Source organism: Pterocles gutturalis, unplaced genomic scaffold (assembly GCF_000699245.1).
Source record: "Pterocles gutturalis isolate BGI_N339 unplaced genomic scaffold, ASM69924v1 scaffold37820, whole genome shotgun sequence".
NCBI lineage: Eukaryota > Metazoa > Chordata > Aves > Pterocliformes > Pteroclidae > Pterocles > Pterocles gutturalis.
This window is the reverse complement of record NW_010142120.1, coordinates 17,502-34,341: the sequence shown is the minus strand read 5'-3', so window position 1 is coordinate 34,341 and position 16,840 is coordinate 17,502. Positions and strand designations below refer to the sequence as shown.

Here is a 16,840-nt window from a genome sequence, read left to right as displayed (position 1 = left end):
TGTTTTGGTCGGTGGTTTACTTTTTTTCTTCGTCCGCCTGCTTGGCCTGGCTGGTGCTATTCCCCCACCTCATGTTACCTCCAGGGATGCTGGAGAGACGCGGTCGCACTCCTCCCGGGACCGCAGGCTGTGCCACTGCTCCACGGCCGTCCGGTGAGCGTTGAGCATCCGGCGCCAGTGGTTGGATTCAGGGGCGCCTGTCGAGTACTGCCCGATCACAATCCTCCCAATGAAGTCGTTGCTGCTCTTCACGTTGTGCCCGTACACTGGGGAGAGCAGAAACAGAGACTGGTCACGGCCAAAGCATCACTCGTCCACCCAGAGCCTTGCCAGGGAGAGCCGAACATCCCGGCAATGCCCCTGGCGCAGCACACAGATGCCAGCGGTTTTGGCATGTCAGTCAGCACTGCAAAAATGCCACAGACCGAATCAGAAGTTTGTAAGGAATCACATAAGCTGTATTACATATTGTAATATAATTCAAATAAACAGGAAATACAATTCAAATAAACAGTATTTAGCAAGAACAGGTGAAGTAGAATCACAGAAAAGTTTGGGTCGGAAGGGACCTTAAAGATCATCCAGTTCCAACCCCCTGCCATGGGCAGGGACCCCTCCCACTAGCCCAGGTTGCCCAAAGCCTCATCCAGCCTGGCCTGGAGGCAGAATTACATTGTGTAAAGAAACACTGAAAGCTCTGCCTGGGCATCATGACATGATGGAAGCAGCCGAGCAGCCCACACCTGGGTGAATGAACAAGGAGCATCTCAACCCGTCCTCCTCCAAACGCAAACACTCCGGCACTGCTCTGGTGCTCGTCAATAGCCTTCCCGACACAGAGACGGGAATCACAACGTACAGGCTGTCAGCGGGATGTTTATACAGAAACAATTTGCCGTAATTATTGCTGCAGCAACTTGGTCCAGGAAAGCAACCGAGGGAGAGCTGTCAACCCAACACCCCATCCTCTGGATTAGCCCTGTCTCCTGGAACAAAAGACTGCAGCCAGCAGCAAACTCTAATGATGGGCCTGATCCCCAGAAAGGCTGCACGCTGCTGCCGGACAGGAGCAAAAGCCCTTCGTCTTCTGCAAATTGAAGCCCTGCCTCAGCTCATTAGAAAGTTGAACAAAAAGTCTGTGCAAGCTGGAGCCAGAATAGCCACGAGCACTGGCTGGAATGCTAAAGATTTAAAAACCTCCTCAGGAAAGAGTAGGATTTTTAAGAACAAATGTCTGCAGGAGCTCCAAGTCCACCCAGGCTTGTGCAGCAAGGGCAAGTTCAAAGGGGGAGCTCAGCCCAGCCCAGAGCCGTGAGCCCAGCATGGAGCTGACTGCGGCCGACCTGGCCTTGCCAGCATCACCAGCTCACCAGGGCTGCTGGAAACCATGACTGGCAGCAAAACCACTGGGGATCCCCAACAGCAGCACCCCCCGACGCAGTGCACAGCCTTCCAGGCAGGCAGGACACCGAGCATGAAGCACCCGACCTCGCTTTTAGCCATGCATCTTTGTCAAGGCTGGGTACTTCCTATTATAATATATCCTGTGACTAATTAGCATTATTTTAATGTGCTACTCAGTATCTCTTCCATCTCCCCACTCGGCAAAGGCTGGTTGTTAGGTACTGCACCAGTACGGGATCTTGCTCTGGGTAACCCAGGTGCCACCTCCCAGCCCAGTCCCACAATAAAGCCGCACAAGGTTACATCTCGCTTTATACCTTCTGACAGCTCTGACACACAGTTTATGGACAGAGATGCTTCTCCACATCAAATTACCTGGGGATATTTTTGGTAACAGCAAACCTTCAAACATCCCAATCATTTCTCCAAATAATTGCACACATCAAAAAAAATTACACAGGAACTCAGAGCACTGTAAGTCTATCTTGAAACTACAGCTAAAAATTAATTGGGGGTACAACTTCCCCTTAGGAACACCGCAGCTCTGCTACTTGTCACCATCAGTTACCCAGGGACGATGCCATCAGCTCACTGCAACATGCTGCCAAGGAAGTGCCCCTGTCAAGAGTCCAGGCTGCTGTTATTTGGAAAGGCCACCTTTAGTGGTGAAGAATTTTAAGCCATCCATCTCCAACTAGTACCCAGCCTGCCAGAGTTACGAACGAGTTCTCCTACAAGGCAATGGATCACAAGTGTAGCTAGCATGGCTATGCTGCATGTCCTGTTATGATTTATTATCCTAGACAAAACAAATATTGTGATAAAATCACACAAAAGTACCCCCAAACCAAATGCCTCCCTAATTTTTTATACAGGATATTTTTTTCCATTCTTTTTTTCAAGAATGAAAGAAGACGAAGCCTAATCCTGTGAGACAACGCCAAGTAATTTAAAGCAAGTAGTCTTAAAGGCCATCAATTAATCACAGGATAAATTAACAGTGGGGAAGTACCCCAGGCATAGCAATTCTTCAAAAATAATCTATGTCAGGATTGTAAAATGCGTAGGTGTGCTAACTAAGGAGATCTGTTATTACTGTTGATCTGAGTGTTTTGAATTCTTATAAAGCATCTTGCTAATCTCATCGTGCTGGGTAATTAGCATGTTGATTCCTTTAGGGTATTAATGGGCTAATTATATGAGCATTGTTGCTTCTATCATTAACTAGTTTAGATGGCACAGAGGTAGACTCATTGCTGAAGAACAGGAAAACATTTTCCAAGGCCAAACGCTTATTCACACACAGACGGTAAGAGGCGGCACTAGATTCGACCTCAGGTTTACAAACTCACAGCTCCACCACAGCAGCTTTCTCAAAAGATGAGAGAACTTTTTGTGCCAAAAATTCAGCTTCACTCATCAGCTCATGAGCCTTTAAAATTCAAGGACATGCTTTTCTCAGAGGCTAATTGCTTTATTCCACTCTTAACATGGCCAGTATTTGCTGAGCAAATGTGTTAACGGCTGAGGTGCGCAGAGCTGGAGCCTGGACCTTGCCCAGGAGAAGGTGCTGAAGTTGGTGACAACGTGCCCTTGTCTTTGCTCATATTCAGGAGCATCATTTTCCCTGTTGCTAATTCCTGACCATCTTTGTGGTCAGAGAAGCTCGGGCTCTTTCTTTTCAGCTTCTTCCACAACAGGTGGAGAAGCCCCTGTGGTCCAGCCCATGGACTTGGGCGCTGCATCACGTTCTGAGCCCAGGTTACAGCACAAGCAGACCAAGCTGCGTTCCCTGATGGCTGAGTATCCCCTTCCAGAGTCCAAAATAAGTTCAGAGCAGATTTCAGATTAAAACCACTGCCACAAAAACCAGTAACTCCACGGAGCTGCTCAGAAACAGAAAATGAGGTAATTTTCATTTGGGGTTTTCAGACTGACCCAGACTCTGGTTATGGACAGGTAGACACTGCTTTCCATTTAAGAAACCTATTTTCCTTACAGAAAGTACACACCTGATCTCCTGAGCTCTTTTTCCACTGTGGCAGTAATTTACACAATAGCAACATCCATTTCCAGGCCAACACAGAGCAAAAAGCAATTAAGGAAGCAGAGGTCAAACTAATTCCTTCTGCAGCTGCTCTTTACCAAGGGGTGCATTTGGAAACAGAAAGGCTTCTTTAAAAAAAAAAAAAATCTCTTTATAATAGAAATGCTGAAATGTAAAAGAAAATTGGGTTCACCTATGTCCATTGAAAGGGTTGAATTCTTGAGGACAAGCAATGTGATGTAAATAAAACATTTGTATGTTATATACTTATTGATGTGGTGCTCCTAAATGATCCATATCAAACTGACAGGGGCTTGGGTGCTACATGAAACTTGTGCCCAGCGTTGCATCCCAGGGGCAGCAGGGTCTGCCAGGAGATGGGATGAGACTTGGAGCTCCACCATTTGGCTCCAGGTGTGACACCAGCCGTAGCTTTCCCTTGTCTCCTACCAACCTTGGTCATGCAGAATTGCTTTTCACTGTCTGACAGTATTTCTTGTCACTACATAATCTGGCACTTGGCTCTGGCCCATCAGCCCAGGCGCCAGATCCAGCCACAACGCCCTTTACGCTCCCCTTGGTCTCTACACTGAGACTTGCACACCGGGTACTTGTGAAGAGCGTGACTGCAAAGCAATCGTGATGTACGACTTACCTGCAATAGCAGAATTCAAGCTGGCACTTCAAATACTAAATCATCCTTTGACTGAACACATTAGCAGCCCTGATATGACCAGGAAGGAGCACCAATTCAGAAAATTTGCTTAAGCTGACTTCAAGGCTATCAGTAATACTCATGTGACAGGGGACAAGCTTTATGCAGAAGCACCTCACTCAGCTGGGGGCACAAGCCATCTGCACCCCCTGTAACCCCCTGCCAGAGGTGCCCAGCAGTTACTCAGCAGTTACAGCCGCGTTGCACTGCTGAGCACGGCCGCACAGCACCCCTGCTGCTGCCTGCAGCTGCCAGGGCACCTCCCGCAGCCTCCCGAGCCATGGCCAGAGAGATCTCAGCCACTGGAGCGGGTGGGCTCTGGCACAAATAGTTTAACTCTTCTTCAGTCACCTTTATCAGTTGCCTGCAATGCAATTAAAACCATTTAACTCAGAGAGAAGAAAAACAACAATTTTTTTTTTCTGTTTTTCATCTGCCTTTTCACTCAGGCCAGACATCAAACAGAACATCTTCACCCGGTTTACACTAGTTTGCCATTAGCTTATTTACAGCACGCCACCACCCACTCTCTAACAAATTGCCCCCAAACTTGTTTATTTTTTTTAATGCAATTTGGTTGCATCTTGCATATTTTAAGAGGCCGTAAATAATTGAGCACCCCTCGGTGTGGCTCACATGCACCCCTCCAGCACAACACCCAGCCAGCGCGATGACAGAGCCAGCACGCTGTGGCCGGGGCATTTCCCAGCACAGTGGCCACAGCCCATGGAAGAAACCCCCAAGGAACCAGAGGGCCCTGCCCTTTCCTTTCCACTACAGGATAAAGCTACTCAATCTAAACACTAGAGAGTGAAAATCCAGCTTAATTTTTATAGCTGGCCTAGAGGACGATACTGGGTGTCTGGGTCAATCATCAGGCAGGAAAGTCATTGGAAAAAAAAATCCTACCTGCTATTATATACCTGCAATCGCTGTTGCCACAGCCTGTAGAAGTTTGATCTGATACCCTAGGCCCACAGGCTAGGAACTGAATAACTACCTACATGGTGAGTGGTGTTACCCCGCAGCCAGAGACGCGCCTGCACCCCTGCAGCCGTGCCTGCTGCCGGCCAGTGCCGTGCTGCGAGCTCCAAACCCGCACCCAGAACCCTGCGGCCATCAGCGTCCCGCTCCGGCGGCCTCACGCTGCGCCCAGATGCATCCTCAGATTGCAGCAAACCAGGGAAAAGGGAAAAACAAGCCAAGATATGCCCGAGGCTGCCCAGTGGCAATCGAGCGGCAGTGTCCCCGAGAACGCAGGTCTCATGAGACCACGGGGGCTCTCCAGCAGGAGCCACAATCCTGTCAGCACTGACCCATCGGCACTCCCTGTGCTGGCCCCTCCAGCCCCAGGGCTCGGCAGGGTCCCCAGCAGTGCCCCATTTCACCCGCCTGCACCACGCACGCAGGCAATGCTCCAGCCCTGTCCCTGGCCAGCGCAAACCAGTGCCCAGCCACTTCTGTGCTGGCTGCAGTGCCTCTGAGCTGTCAGGGTTCGCAGGTCTGAAAATAACTCCTGAACTGCTTGACATCAATATTAACAAGCTGTTTAGCACAAAGAGGTGCTGCTGGGAGCAGGCAGCAGCAGCACTAATGATGTCGACCGCGCAGGTCCCAGGTATGCGCCCAGTTCTGCCCTTTGCTCCCTCAGCGTGGCCTGTAACGTTTCGTAGAGAAGAGAGAAAAGCACAGGAGAAGATGCAGAGTTTTCCCATTTACCAATGTAATCTCTATTAGGCTCTGACATGCCCGTAAATCTCCCTCCCCAGCATCTCCTTGTTGAGGCTGCGCCCTGCAACGCCTGTGTCCATCCAGCTCCAGAGGGAATGGGAACCTTCTGAGGCCACACGCAGACCCATCGCGGCTCCAGCCTCCAGCTGCCGCTCCACCTGGGAGAACGTCACCACTCCACAGAAACCCCCTTTGGGAAACCCCTTCCTTCCTCGCCCTCCCGCGAGGGCAGCCCCCTGCTCCCCCCGGGGCAGCCCAGGAAGGGGACCCTGCGATGCACCCGGCCACGGACCCCGAGCAGGGTGTTGGCTAGCCAGAGTCTGCCTCAGACAAGGGAGAGGAAAGTCCCACGGGAAAGAGCAGGGACCTGGTGAGCAGGGGAAACAAAACTGCACAAGCATGTCTTGCAGAGATCTCAAGGACACACAGGGATGACACCTCATGAAGTCATCTCATCAGGAGAAACCAGAATAACGGACTGGGAGCATCTGTTGGAACAGCCCCAAGGATATTGGAAAGGAGTATCTACAGCTGGCTTTTTCCACCTCCAATTCCTCGTCTTTTTTTTTTTAATTGCTTCTTAATTCTCCACACTATGAGCCCCAGGTCCAACAAAGCACACGAATGGCTCCATGCACACTCATACACCTCACGTGCTCCAGCACCAGCACAGCACCTGCCAGCAGAGGCCGGGACGGCCGCATGGGAGAGGCAGGCTCCGCCGGCACGTTCACGTGTATCCTCCGACAGCCACGGGGCCAGGCGCCGGCATTTCATCTCCAGATACTGCTCTACCCCCCAGAGCAGCTACTGCCACTGAGATTTTTCTTCATCTGATGCACAGAAAGATTACGGCCTTGTGAGACATTGGAACAATTTCTTTCACCGCAACATGAGCCAAACAAGATGAAACGCTGAGGTCGAGAGCAGCACGACACTGCTCAAATGAATGGGCTTGACCAGGTGGGCAAGCACTGACGATCAGCCTGGAGAGAAGAGGGTTTGCTCCTTTCTTTAGGAGAAAAACATCCCAAAAATTTCCAGAGAGCTCCAGGACAAGAAGTTTCTGCCATGTCTGCAATGAGGTATGGTTATTAACGAAGTCAGTCCACTTGAAGAACCTGATTTTCCCTTCTAAGCAAGCAATAGCTTGGCTCAGGAAGCATCAGCGTCTTGTTGCTCTCACCAGGATTAACAGTGTTCCGGCTCCTCCTGGTTAAAGCGGCGAGTCAGCCGCAAAAAGCCAAATCCATCCCCAGAGCATCTTCCCTGAGTGACCCCGAGCCATGCCGGGGGCTGCAGGACCCTGCTCAGCATCTCCAGCTGACCCTCGCTGCCTGCTCTGCTGTCACCCACCCCAGGTGACAAACTGCACCTCTCCTGCAGGCCAGGATCTGTGGGATGGAGAGCAATGGGGACCTTCCTCCTCCCAGAAGGTTCCAAAGCCCGGGCACCGTCCCCGCTGTGGAGAGCCTCTGCCAGGCAGGGCAGGCCCAGGAGGTCAAGGTCTCCCGCTGCCAGTGCATCTCCCCGTGCCCCTCTCCCACAGACCTGAGAGCAGGAGTTGTCCTCACCAGACCTGCTGGTCACCTCATGTGGCCACAGGACCCCGAGCACAGCAGCCAGGATGGTGGGAGGCACTGGTTGGGAGCACTCTGCCCTCCCCAGAGCCCAGCACGGACCAGATGGCGTCTGGTGCATAAATGCACGGAGTATTTCATAACACCAGACACAAAGGCCAAATTCTGATCTAAATTAAACAGGTGTAAATCCCCAGAAAATCCAGTACTGACATCAATGGTTTTTTTCTTTTTTTCCCCCCCGCTTTGGCTAAGATAGGATTACCCAGGTTTAAGCACAGATTAGATTCTGCTTCTGAGCCCCAGATGTGTGGAATATACAGACAGTCCAATTCTTCAGAAATACACGTCTAATAGACAACAAGAAACAATTTTCTAGCAGTGAGTTGCCTAATTATCTATCCATCTAAGAGACATCACAGTGCCCAACACGATAGCATTTCAAAACAGAAACCACTTCTTCCTCCTGTGTTCCAGCACAGGGAAAAAATTAGTTTCATTTGCCTCATATATTAGAGGAGATGGTTTTTTTGCCCATATATGTGTGCAAAAGATAAAGTGTCTGAATATTTTTTGTGGGAAAGAAAAACAATAGGAGGAATGGGAGGTGAGCATCTGAAGCAGCAAGTCAAAATGCAGCTGTGTGATGACCCCAAACACATTGCGGTTTCCATCCCTGCAAACAAGCACCTAAAGATGATGCTGGCACCTGAAGGTCAGGCTTTCACACAGCCAGGCAAATCAAAACGCAGGTGTATTTCTGGAGAAGCCTGAGGACAAAACCATTATCAGCCTTCAACCTGCTCAGCTAATTGGGACATTTGGAAATTAGCCTGCTAATTAAAAAATACTATTGAAAAGCCTCACTATCTCTGCATCCCATCCATGGGACTTTTACAAACCTTGCACAGTGCAGGCAAATACCAAGAGCATCACCTTGTCCCCAACATCCACAGCATGAGTCTGACCACTGGAGCTGATGTGGAAAAAACAAATAGTTTTACAGTCTGAGGAGCTTCAGATGTCTTCTTCTCAACCAGGACTCAAGCCACCTGGAAGCCCAAGAATGAATCCCAATTAGTTTTATTTCCAGCAGTGAGGGGTAAGTGTGGGTCTGTGAGCTGTAAGCAGGTGCTTACACCACCGGGCTCAGGTGGAAGGCCAGGTCCAGAGCAGATGGCCACCTTCAGCTTTGGCCCATCTCCATACACCCTCTTCTGCCGAGTCAGGGCTGCTCTCCTCCCCCCACCTCCACCACCACCCACTGCCCCAGAAACTCTGTCATGTGGATCAAGAGCACAACAAAACATTTTCTATGAAACATCCAAAAAATGCTCACTAGACACCATCCAACACCAAGCTGGTCTGTCCCACAGCATCTCCAACATCTCCAGGGGTGGAGGGCGACAGCGGGTCAGAGCTGTGCTCACCAGGGCTGTCGGTGCCGTTAGTGACCATTTACTCCATATACAGAAACATCCCAAAGCATCCACCTCCAACAAGAAGTCAGGATTTCAAGGAAGATCCAGTTCCTCAGGATTTCAAGGAATACCCAATTCCTCTCCTCCCCAGCTATAATGCCACAAAAGGAATGAATATGCTCAAACAGGTGGTATTTCTTCAAAAAGAAAAAAAAAAAAAAATCAGTGAAAGCAAACAAAACTAAACTATCCAGAACTGCACCATTAGCAACACACACCAACAATGATGGGTTTTTTTTCCTCTAAAAATTCAAACTTCATTAAATGGTCCTTAAATTTTCCCAAAGGCCAAGGGAAAGGGAAAATGAGCCAACAGAGGAAGCAGGTACATTGCTACTGAACAGCAATCTGTTATTTTAATCAAGTACTGCCTGTTGATTAGAGCCCTGGGATAAAGCATCAAAGTGATCTGGGGGCGAGAAGACACGCATTGTTACTGCACTCGGTGCAGGGAGACACGCGATGGCATCGTCCGTGCCCCTGCGCAGCAGCCATCGACACCACGGGTGCGGGCACGCAAAGCCTCACCGTTCAACAGCGCTCCCGCAGCGACTCAAACACTTACAAAGATAAATTTAAAAAATGTCCTAAATCATTACAGAAAACAGAGACATAGTCTATTTTTAAAACATACTGAAGAATTAAGAGAATAATATTAAAAAATCCTACAAATGGTTCAGAAAAGCTGCCTCCCTGTACGATGAGGATCTCACCAGCTGCCATGTATCGAGGCACCTCTCCATCAACAAGCAGACCCTGCCCCAGCCTGCCCCCGCCTCCCCAGGCAGCCTGTCCTGTCCCGCTGGAGCCGTGCCCACCTTCACATGGGACCGGTGCCATGGGATGAGCCCCATCTCTGCTCTGTCACATGCTGTCAGCCCCAATGCTCATCCCAGCTCCAGCTCCTGGCTGGGTCAGACGGCAAAGCAGGTTTTCCCTCTGCATTCGCACAGACGGTACCGAGCACGAACACGATTCTTCCCTCTTTGGGGACTCTGCTTGCTTCACAAGCCCTAAAGATCCTGTCATCTAACATGTACAAGAGCTTAGCTAGACGGAGAGAGACACACACAGTTACAACAGGACCTCGGGGAGATATATATTCCCTAACTGAGCGCTGAAGGCTGTATTTTTTATGGTAAGTGATCAAAAGATGTTAACGAGTCACCAAGATGTGGTTTGCCCTGGAGCACTGGTGGTTTTTATTGGGCCATCTGGGCTTTACTGCAACACAAACAGCATTACTGATGTTGTTATTAACAACATTATAATCATTAACAAAATACCACAGTGCTCAGATTTCAGGTGTCTTCTTACCTCCTGCTGTGCAGCCCCAGCTTTCAGAAGGTTAGGCTGGGATTTAGAGGACAGCCTGCCCAAAACCCATCAGTGGGGAGAGCACGGTGTTCCTAGGCACCCAGCATCCAACCCTCCCCTGCACGGAGGCCGCAGTTGCACCTCAGATATCCTCTTTCTGCTCAGAAATGACCTTGGGCAGCAGCTGAGAGCCCTGCTGCCAGGGCTGAACTCCACCTTCTCCTTGCCATGGGACAAAGAATAATTAACACCTTTGTTCACAGGTATATGTAGTTAGGAAAACATGCTGGCTTTTTAAAGCCTGCCCCATTTCTCTGTAAGAGGTGAACCCATGACTTACATTTGAGCAGAAGATGGCACATGGGGGATGTGCATCAAGTTGCCAAAAAAAACAAAAAGTGGAAAAAAGAACCACCCCAAAAAAGTGCATTTCTGTTACAGTATGTATACAGATGCTCATTACCTAGACAATGTGTTTGATGGAGTAAATGAAAATCAAACATCATCTCCACTAGCTGTTGTCTCATGCACCATCTCTTTTCTGCCAGGGCTTTAGACTTACGAGTACCAGTCACCCTCCTGCTTTTAGCCCCTTTTGGCGAGAAGCTATGAACAGACAACACTTGCAGCAGTGATCCTGACCCTGGATGCCTCCCCCCAGAGACTACATCTCCACCTGAGCTCACCCCACCTCATCTCTAAACATGGACATGGGAGTTAGTGACAGCTCCAGTAAGCATCTGAGGCAGGAAGAAGGAGAAGCATTTTGGTCTGTAAATGCCGACAATTTACAGTGTTGAATCCTAACATGCCCAAGGAGGAGGAACAAACTCAGGATCAGTCCAAAACACCCCAAATCTGGGCTAATGCAGAGTTCACTCTGTGCAGCCCACCTTGGAGGGCCCCACCGCCTGCCTCCTAGTCCGGCCACACTGAACCCCGCGCTCAGTCCAAAGGCCGTCTCTCCAGAGCAGCACCGGGAAAGCAGGAGCTTTACACAAAACCCTCCATCCACAGTGTTTGCACACACAGTCCTCGCTAAACTCACAGCAAAACGCTGCACAAATTCTTATTGCAGTGCACTAGACCCAGTTTGATTCAAGATGCACACGAGAAAAACACACAGGAGAGAAAAAAAAACGTAATCTTACTTTGTCTAGATAGTGCCTCCCTTTACCAGCCAGACCGAGAGAGCCTCAGCTGCCAGGGACTGGCACAGCTCCACTGCTCTCCAGTGAAGCCAAGCCAATGTAAAGACAGCTGCAGACTAGGTCCACAGTATGAAGCCACAAAAACAGCTCCTTTAAATTATTGAAGATATACTCACTTCTGGCTCCCACGAGTGCTTTTACAGCTCTCTCTCCCGTCAAAGCATCTTCAGCCACCCTTCAAGCAGGAGTATTTTACTTTTCAATTGGACTTTGACTCAACAGCAAATTTAATTAACTGACCTAATGGACTAGAGCTGTGGATTGAAAAAAAAAAAAAAGAAATAAAAAACAACTCCCACAAAACAGATAACAAAAACAACCACACCTGCAGCCAAAAAAAATCCAACTGCAAAAAAAAAACTAAAGAAAATAATGTGGCTTACACTCCTGCTTTGTAGAGATGCAAAGTAAAAAAAGATCTGGGCTGTGCTCCTCATATTGAAAGGTACAGCTCCCCAGTGCTGGCAACCATTCACTTTTTATTGTCTTTTAACAGAAGATCCCAAAGCCCTTTACAGGCTTTTAAGCTGTGCAATACCCTAACATGCCAGTAAGGCGGCTATATGGGGTATGCCACGGTCCCCAGCCCAGCTGCACACAGATGGGCATTTTACTAAAACCTCACAGATGCACATGAGAAGAAACTGGTGCCACACTCCCTGTTTGGGACACGCTTCCACCAACATCTGGAGCATCTCCATCACTTGTGTGAACACTGAATGTGGCTCAGCACCTTCACCACCACCATGTGTCCTGAACCACTGCAGTTCTGTGACACCACAGGTGCTGGAGTCCTGACTCGAAGGTCCTCACAACACGCTGGGCTCTTGGCTCCTCTAGCAACCGGAGGCAGCGCAGGCAGTGGAGCAGCAGAAGACCATACACACAACAACGTGACCAACACCTCTGGCTCCAGCTGTATATTGGCCACACAAACCACATGTCTCAAACAACAGAGTCCCGAGCACAGCAAGCGCAGCAAGTCCAACGACACCCGCAGCAATGCTGCCCCCCAGCCGCGCATCACTGAGCCCGTCAGCCCCAGCGGCCACAAGAACCTGGCCCTGCTGCTCCTCCGAAAAGCTCTGCACGCTCCTTCCCAGCTTTGGAGCTGCTGCTGACATTTCTGGCCTGGCATTATTTATTGCAACATTCAAAGCAAGCAACACGTCACTTAGGAAGTGAAGCACCACTTAAAAGACACGCCACTGAAATCCAACTGCATTACGTACGATTATAAATCAGCTAACTTCCCATTGACTGATTTGAGAATACATCCATTAGCACAGAAAAAAATAATAGACATCCACTCATTAATGCTAACTTCATCTGCCACAGTGAGGAGCAGCGTATTGCCTTCACCCTTCTGACTGCACAGAGCTGCTACTCTGTTTGCCTTTTCTTGCTCTATTAAAAAAAGGGGAAAACAAAGAAAACAGTATTTCACACTTGTCATGAGATCACCTGATGGAAGCTTCCAAGAACAAATCCATCATTGCACATGCAAGGTACAGTCAGGGTGACGTGCATGCAAAACAGCGATTAATTATAGACTTTTTGCTGAGGAAATTTCTGAGCATGAAGGGCAAAATTTAAATTGCTGATCAGTATCACTTTTGTTATAACGTGTTTGGAAACAAACTACCAGCTTTGACACCTGTATCTACCATCTAAGAAATAAAATTTAAAAATACTTCAAAATATGTTCTTTCAGATGCAGATTCCTTTCTCTTCATCGAAGGATGGTGAGTAATGGGTGGAAAGCTGCCCAAGAAAGTGTTTGTGAAGCCCGGGAGCCCAGTATGGCAGAGGAGTGTGGGTCTCACCACCCAGCCCCAGCCCCTCTGATCCGCCCCTGCTCCTGCTGGTGCCCCCAGCCCCGCAGCCCCCACAGCCTGGGCAAAGCCATGGCCTGGAAGGGAAACCCACCACCTCCTAAGGGGCCCTGCAGCCCTGCCCAAGGCCACCATGCTGTGGCACAGCAGAAAAGGCCACCAGCTACGGTGGCATCTGCACCAGCAGGTTTTCTGTGGGGTCCCTGGCCCCTGTTCAGCCCCCACCGGTGCTGCCCAGCTCATGGGACTCCCCCCTGCACCCCACTGCTCCTGCCCGAGCAGCACGCCCTATCCCCAATTGCTACTGAACGTTTTTATGCCTAGAGAATGAAACCAGGAGATTCAGAAATCACTCAAAAATAAGGATTCCTATCCCAGCCAAACACCTCCAGTGCTGATGAAAGCTCCCGAGTGAGGTTAGCTCCGGGACCCACCCAGACCACAGCACAGACCAGCCCACTTGGCCCTGAGCCCAGCTCTTCAAAAACAAAGGCATGAGCAAACCTGCTCACAGAACAGGTGATGTCAGCATCACGCACCCATAGCTGCATCATCTCACCCGCAAATTATGTCAAGTACCAGAAGTTATATTTGCCAGTGGCTGGGCTCTGGGAACGTGCAATACTTCCCTCTCATTCTTCTGATTTTTGATTTTATTCCCATGTCAGTTGCCACTGAGAAACGCAATTAATGCCCTCCTCCTCTGCACAAAAAGCATTCCCAGCAGGACCAGTTAAGCCCAGGACAGAAGAGGTGCGCTCAGAGCCCGCTCCAGCCGTCAGGTGGCAATGCTGGAAAAGCTTCTGCAGAGGCCAGAGCACTAATGAAGCTTCCCTGGAGACCCCAGCGATGGTCACCCCTTGCAGGGTGGCTACTGGGACAGACCTGGTCCTGCACGGGCTCACCTGCACACCCACAACTGTTTCTGCGTTCACCTCGGAGGCAACCACGACTGTGCCACATTGGTAACACCACCCCATTTACCTGTGAACACTAGGCTGGCGTTCTCCAGCTCTTCCTGCGGAACCTTGAAGCTGAAGGACTCATTGTAGAAGGGATCTATCGTCCCACGCATGCAGGAGGTCTTCTTGGTCTTTGTTAATTTTAATCCATGAACAAGCTGAATTTTCACAAAGGGATCTGGCAAAAACACAGAACACAGGCTCCACGTTACCGGCATCCTGAGTCGGTACCCAGCTCATGATGGTTGGGTGGGCTGGACTGTGCTGGAAAATGGCATTTGGAAATGGCTGGGACTTGTACCACCACACCGCTCCCAGGGATTTGCAGTGAACAGACACAAAAGTGAGCAGCTGGATTAAAAATGCTCCTTCTACAACCACAATTAACAACAGCCTTGAGAGGCCAAGTATGCTGTTCTTTTGGGGAAATGTCAATATTCTGGCAGCAGCAGTGGCAGGAACAGGGAACATGGGAAAAACACCCGAGGACACACGCATGAAGCAGTTACCAGCCAGCATGCTCAGGAACGGCAGCATGCAATGCGTGAACACTGGAAACACCGCACACCCTCCACAGAGCAGCCAGACAGCGTGCATGAAACCACTGCAACATTAACACTCGGGCAGCACACAGCATCTGCAACACACAGCGCAGCCACGAGCGCGCTGCCTTGCAACACAACATGGGGGAATTTAGAAGCTCCGAGTTCCTCACACCTCACCCTGGTTCAGAGATTTTGACCTTAAATACGGCAAAGGTATTCACAGCCTCCATTCTATCTCAGGGCAAGCGTTCCAAATACTTTTGTTATTGTTGGCTGGCTATATATATATATATATATACACACACACATATATATATAAAATGAATATCCGGATATCTGGAGCCTTGTGTTCATAGGAACTGAGCATCCAAATTGTGGGGGACCTCCTGGGTCCCCCACAAATTGCAGCCTCACCACTGATCTGTTTTAAGACCACATACAAGCAGTGCATGAGTAACATGAGAAACGCACTGCCCTTTACCTGAACCTTGGCTCATGTCTGTCTGAAGAAGCTGTTTTGCTCTAATGATGTCCACGTTCAGCCTTCCTGCGCTGGGTAGGTAGTTCAGTGACAACAGCAGCTCTCCCAGCTCCACTTCATTCTGCAGGGAACAGGGGACGTGGAAATTCAGAACAGAGCTCGGAAGGGAAGATCAGGAAAAGAAATTAAATAAATCCCATTTGTCTAAGCGCCTGAAAAACAAATTTCAGTCACACTCTAAAATGCAACCAGGAACCATCTGGTGGTACCTCGCGCTGAACAGAAACGAGGAAGAATGCTAAGCCCAGGTGAAGACAGTTCTTTAACTGCTGATACTTCACCAGCTTTTCATCAGTCATGCAAAGAAGACCTATAAGGAGGAATGAACACTAGGTCAGCAGTTCCTACCTGCTCCATTTACAACAGTTCCAGGTGGTTCTGATCCTTATTAATGTACAAAACACAGACCCACTGGAGAAGACACTCTCTTTCTTTCCCGGCCCCCAGGGACCACACCAGCCACTTGGGACGTGCAGGCACGAGACAGTTAATGCATCCCTGGGTCACAGGAAGGCAATTCAGAGGAAACGACCCCTGGGCATCCAGCCCTGTTCTACCCAGAGACCGTGGCACAGCTTAACTGTGTCCAGAGCTTCACATGAATAGAGCCGTTCTGCCACTGTTTCTTTTCCTTTTACATAATGATGCTTAAAACCAGTAATTAAAAAAAAAAAAAAGAGCTGGAGAACCAACATCACTGCTCCTCAGATACAACAGCTCCAAATAACCTCTCCACCTCCGCACGACCTGGCTCCGAGATGCCATTATTGTCAGACACAAAATACATCAGTATATACAGCGGAACAGCTCTGGAGACCAAAGACACGCTAGCCAGCCCAGGCAGGGCATCGATCCACCCGCCTCGTCTTGGATCTGCGCAGGAGTGCAGAGCTAGTTCTTCATCCCAAAGAGCCAAACAGTTTAAAACCAAGCCTAGACCAGGCTGTCACAGCCTGTCCCCAGAAGGAAAAGGAGCTGCTGTGGTACTGCAATCAGAACAAAAGGCTTAAATATCTTTAACTATGCCCCAGATATTAGATTACAGAAATCAGAGACTAAATGACTGGCTAAACAATAAAGAAAAAAGCTCTGAGACACAGTCACAGCCTGGATTGACCCAAAGAACCAGGTTCATCAGCAGATGGGCCAACACACAAGGTACCCATCACAGCAAAGTTACCAACAGCTCTGGGGAAACTGAGGCTAGGACTGCCAGGAAACCCAACGGGTTCATGAATATTCAGCTGCAAATGGAAACCGCACAATTTCCACTGGGCACAGAGGAACCATAGGTCTCTGACCGAACCCATGGAGGCAGTTGGGAAAAGCCTAGTCCCTTTGCCAGGAGCAGCACAGAACCTCCTACCCAGCCGACCGGAGCACAGAGTGGCTCCCACTAACGGCAGAACACTCAGCTCCTCACCCAGCGGGCCAAGGGCTAAAACCAATGTAAGGGACCAATATTAAAAGT

At 49.5% G+C, this 16,840-nt stretch overlaps 1 protein-coding gene across 1 annotated transcript in view; it reads right to left on the bottom strand.

Moving 5' to 3' along the window:
- Nucleotides 1-69: 69 nt before the first annotated feature.
- Nucleotides 70-16,840, bottom strand: part of SYT17 (synaptotagmin XVII) — a gene marked incomplete at its 5' end in the record, with an annotated part of 32,372 nt that continues 15,601 nt past the window's right edge. The window contains 3 exons of the mRNA XM_010084268.1: nt 70-266; nt 14,306-14,461; nt 15,310-15,430. Of these exons, the coding sequence (XP_010082570.1) occupies nt 70-266; nt 14,306-14,461; nt 15,310-15,430 (474 nt within the window). The remainder of the gene's footprint in view (nt 267-14,305; nt 14,462-15,309; nt 15,431-16,840) is intronic.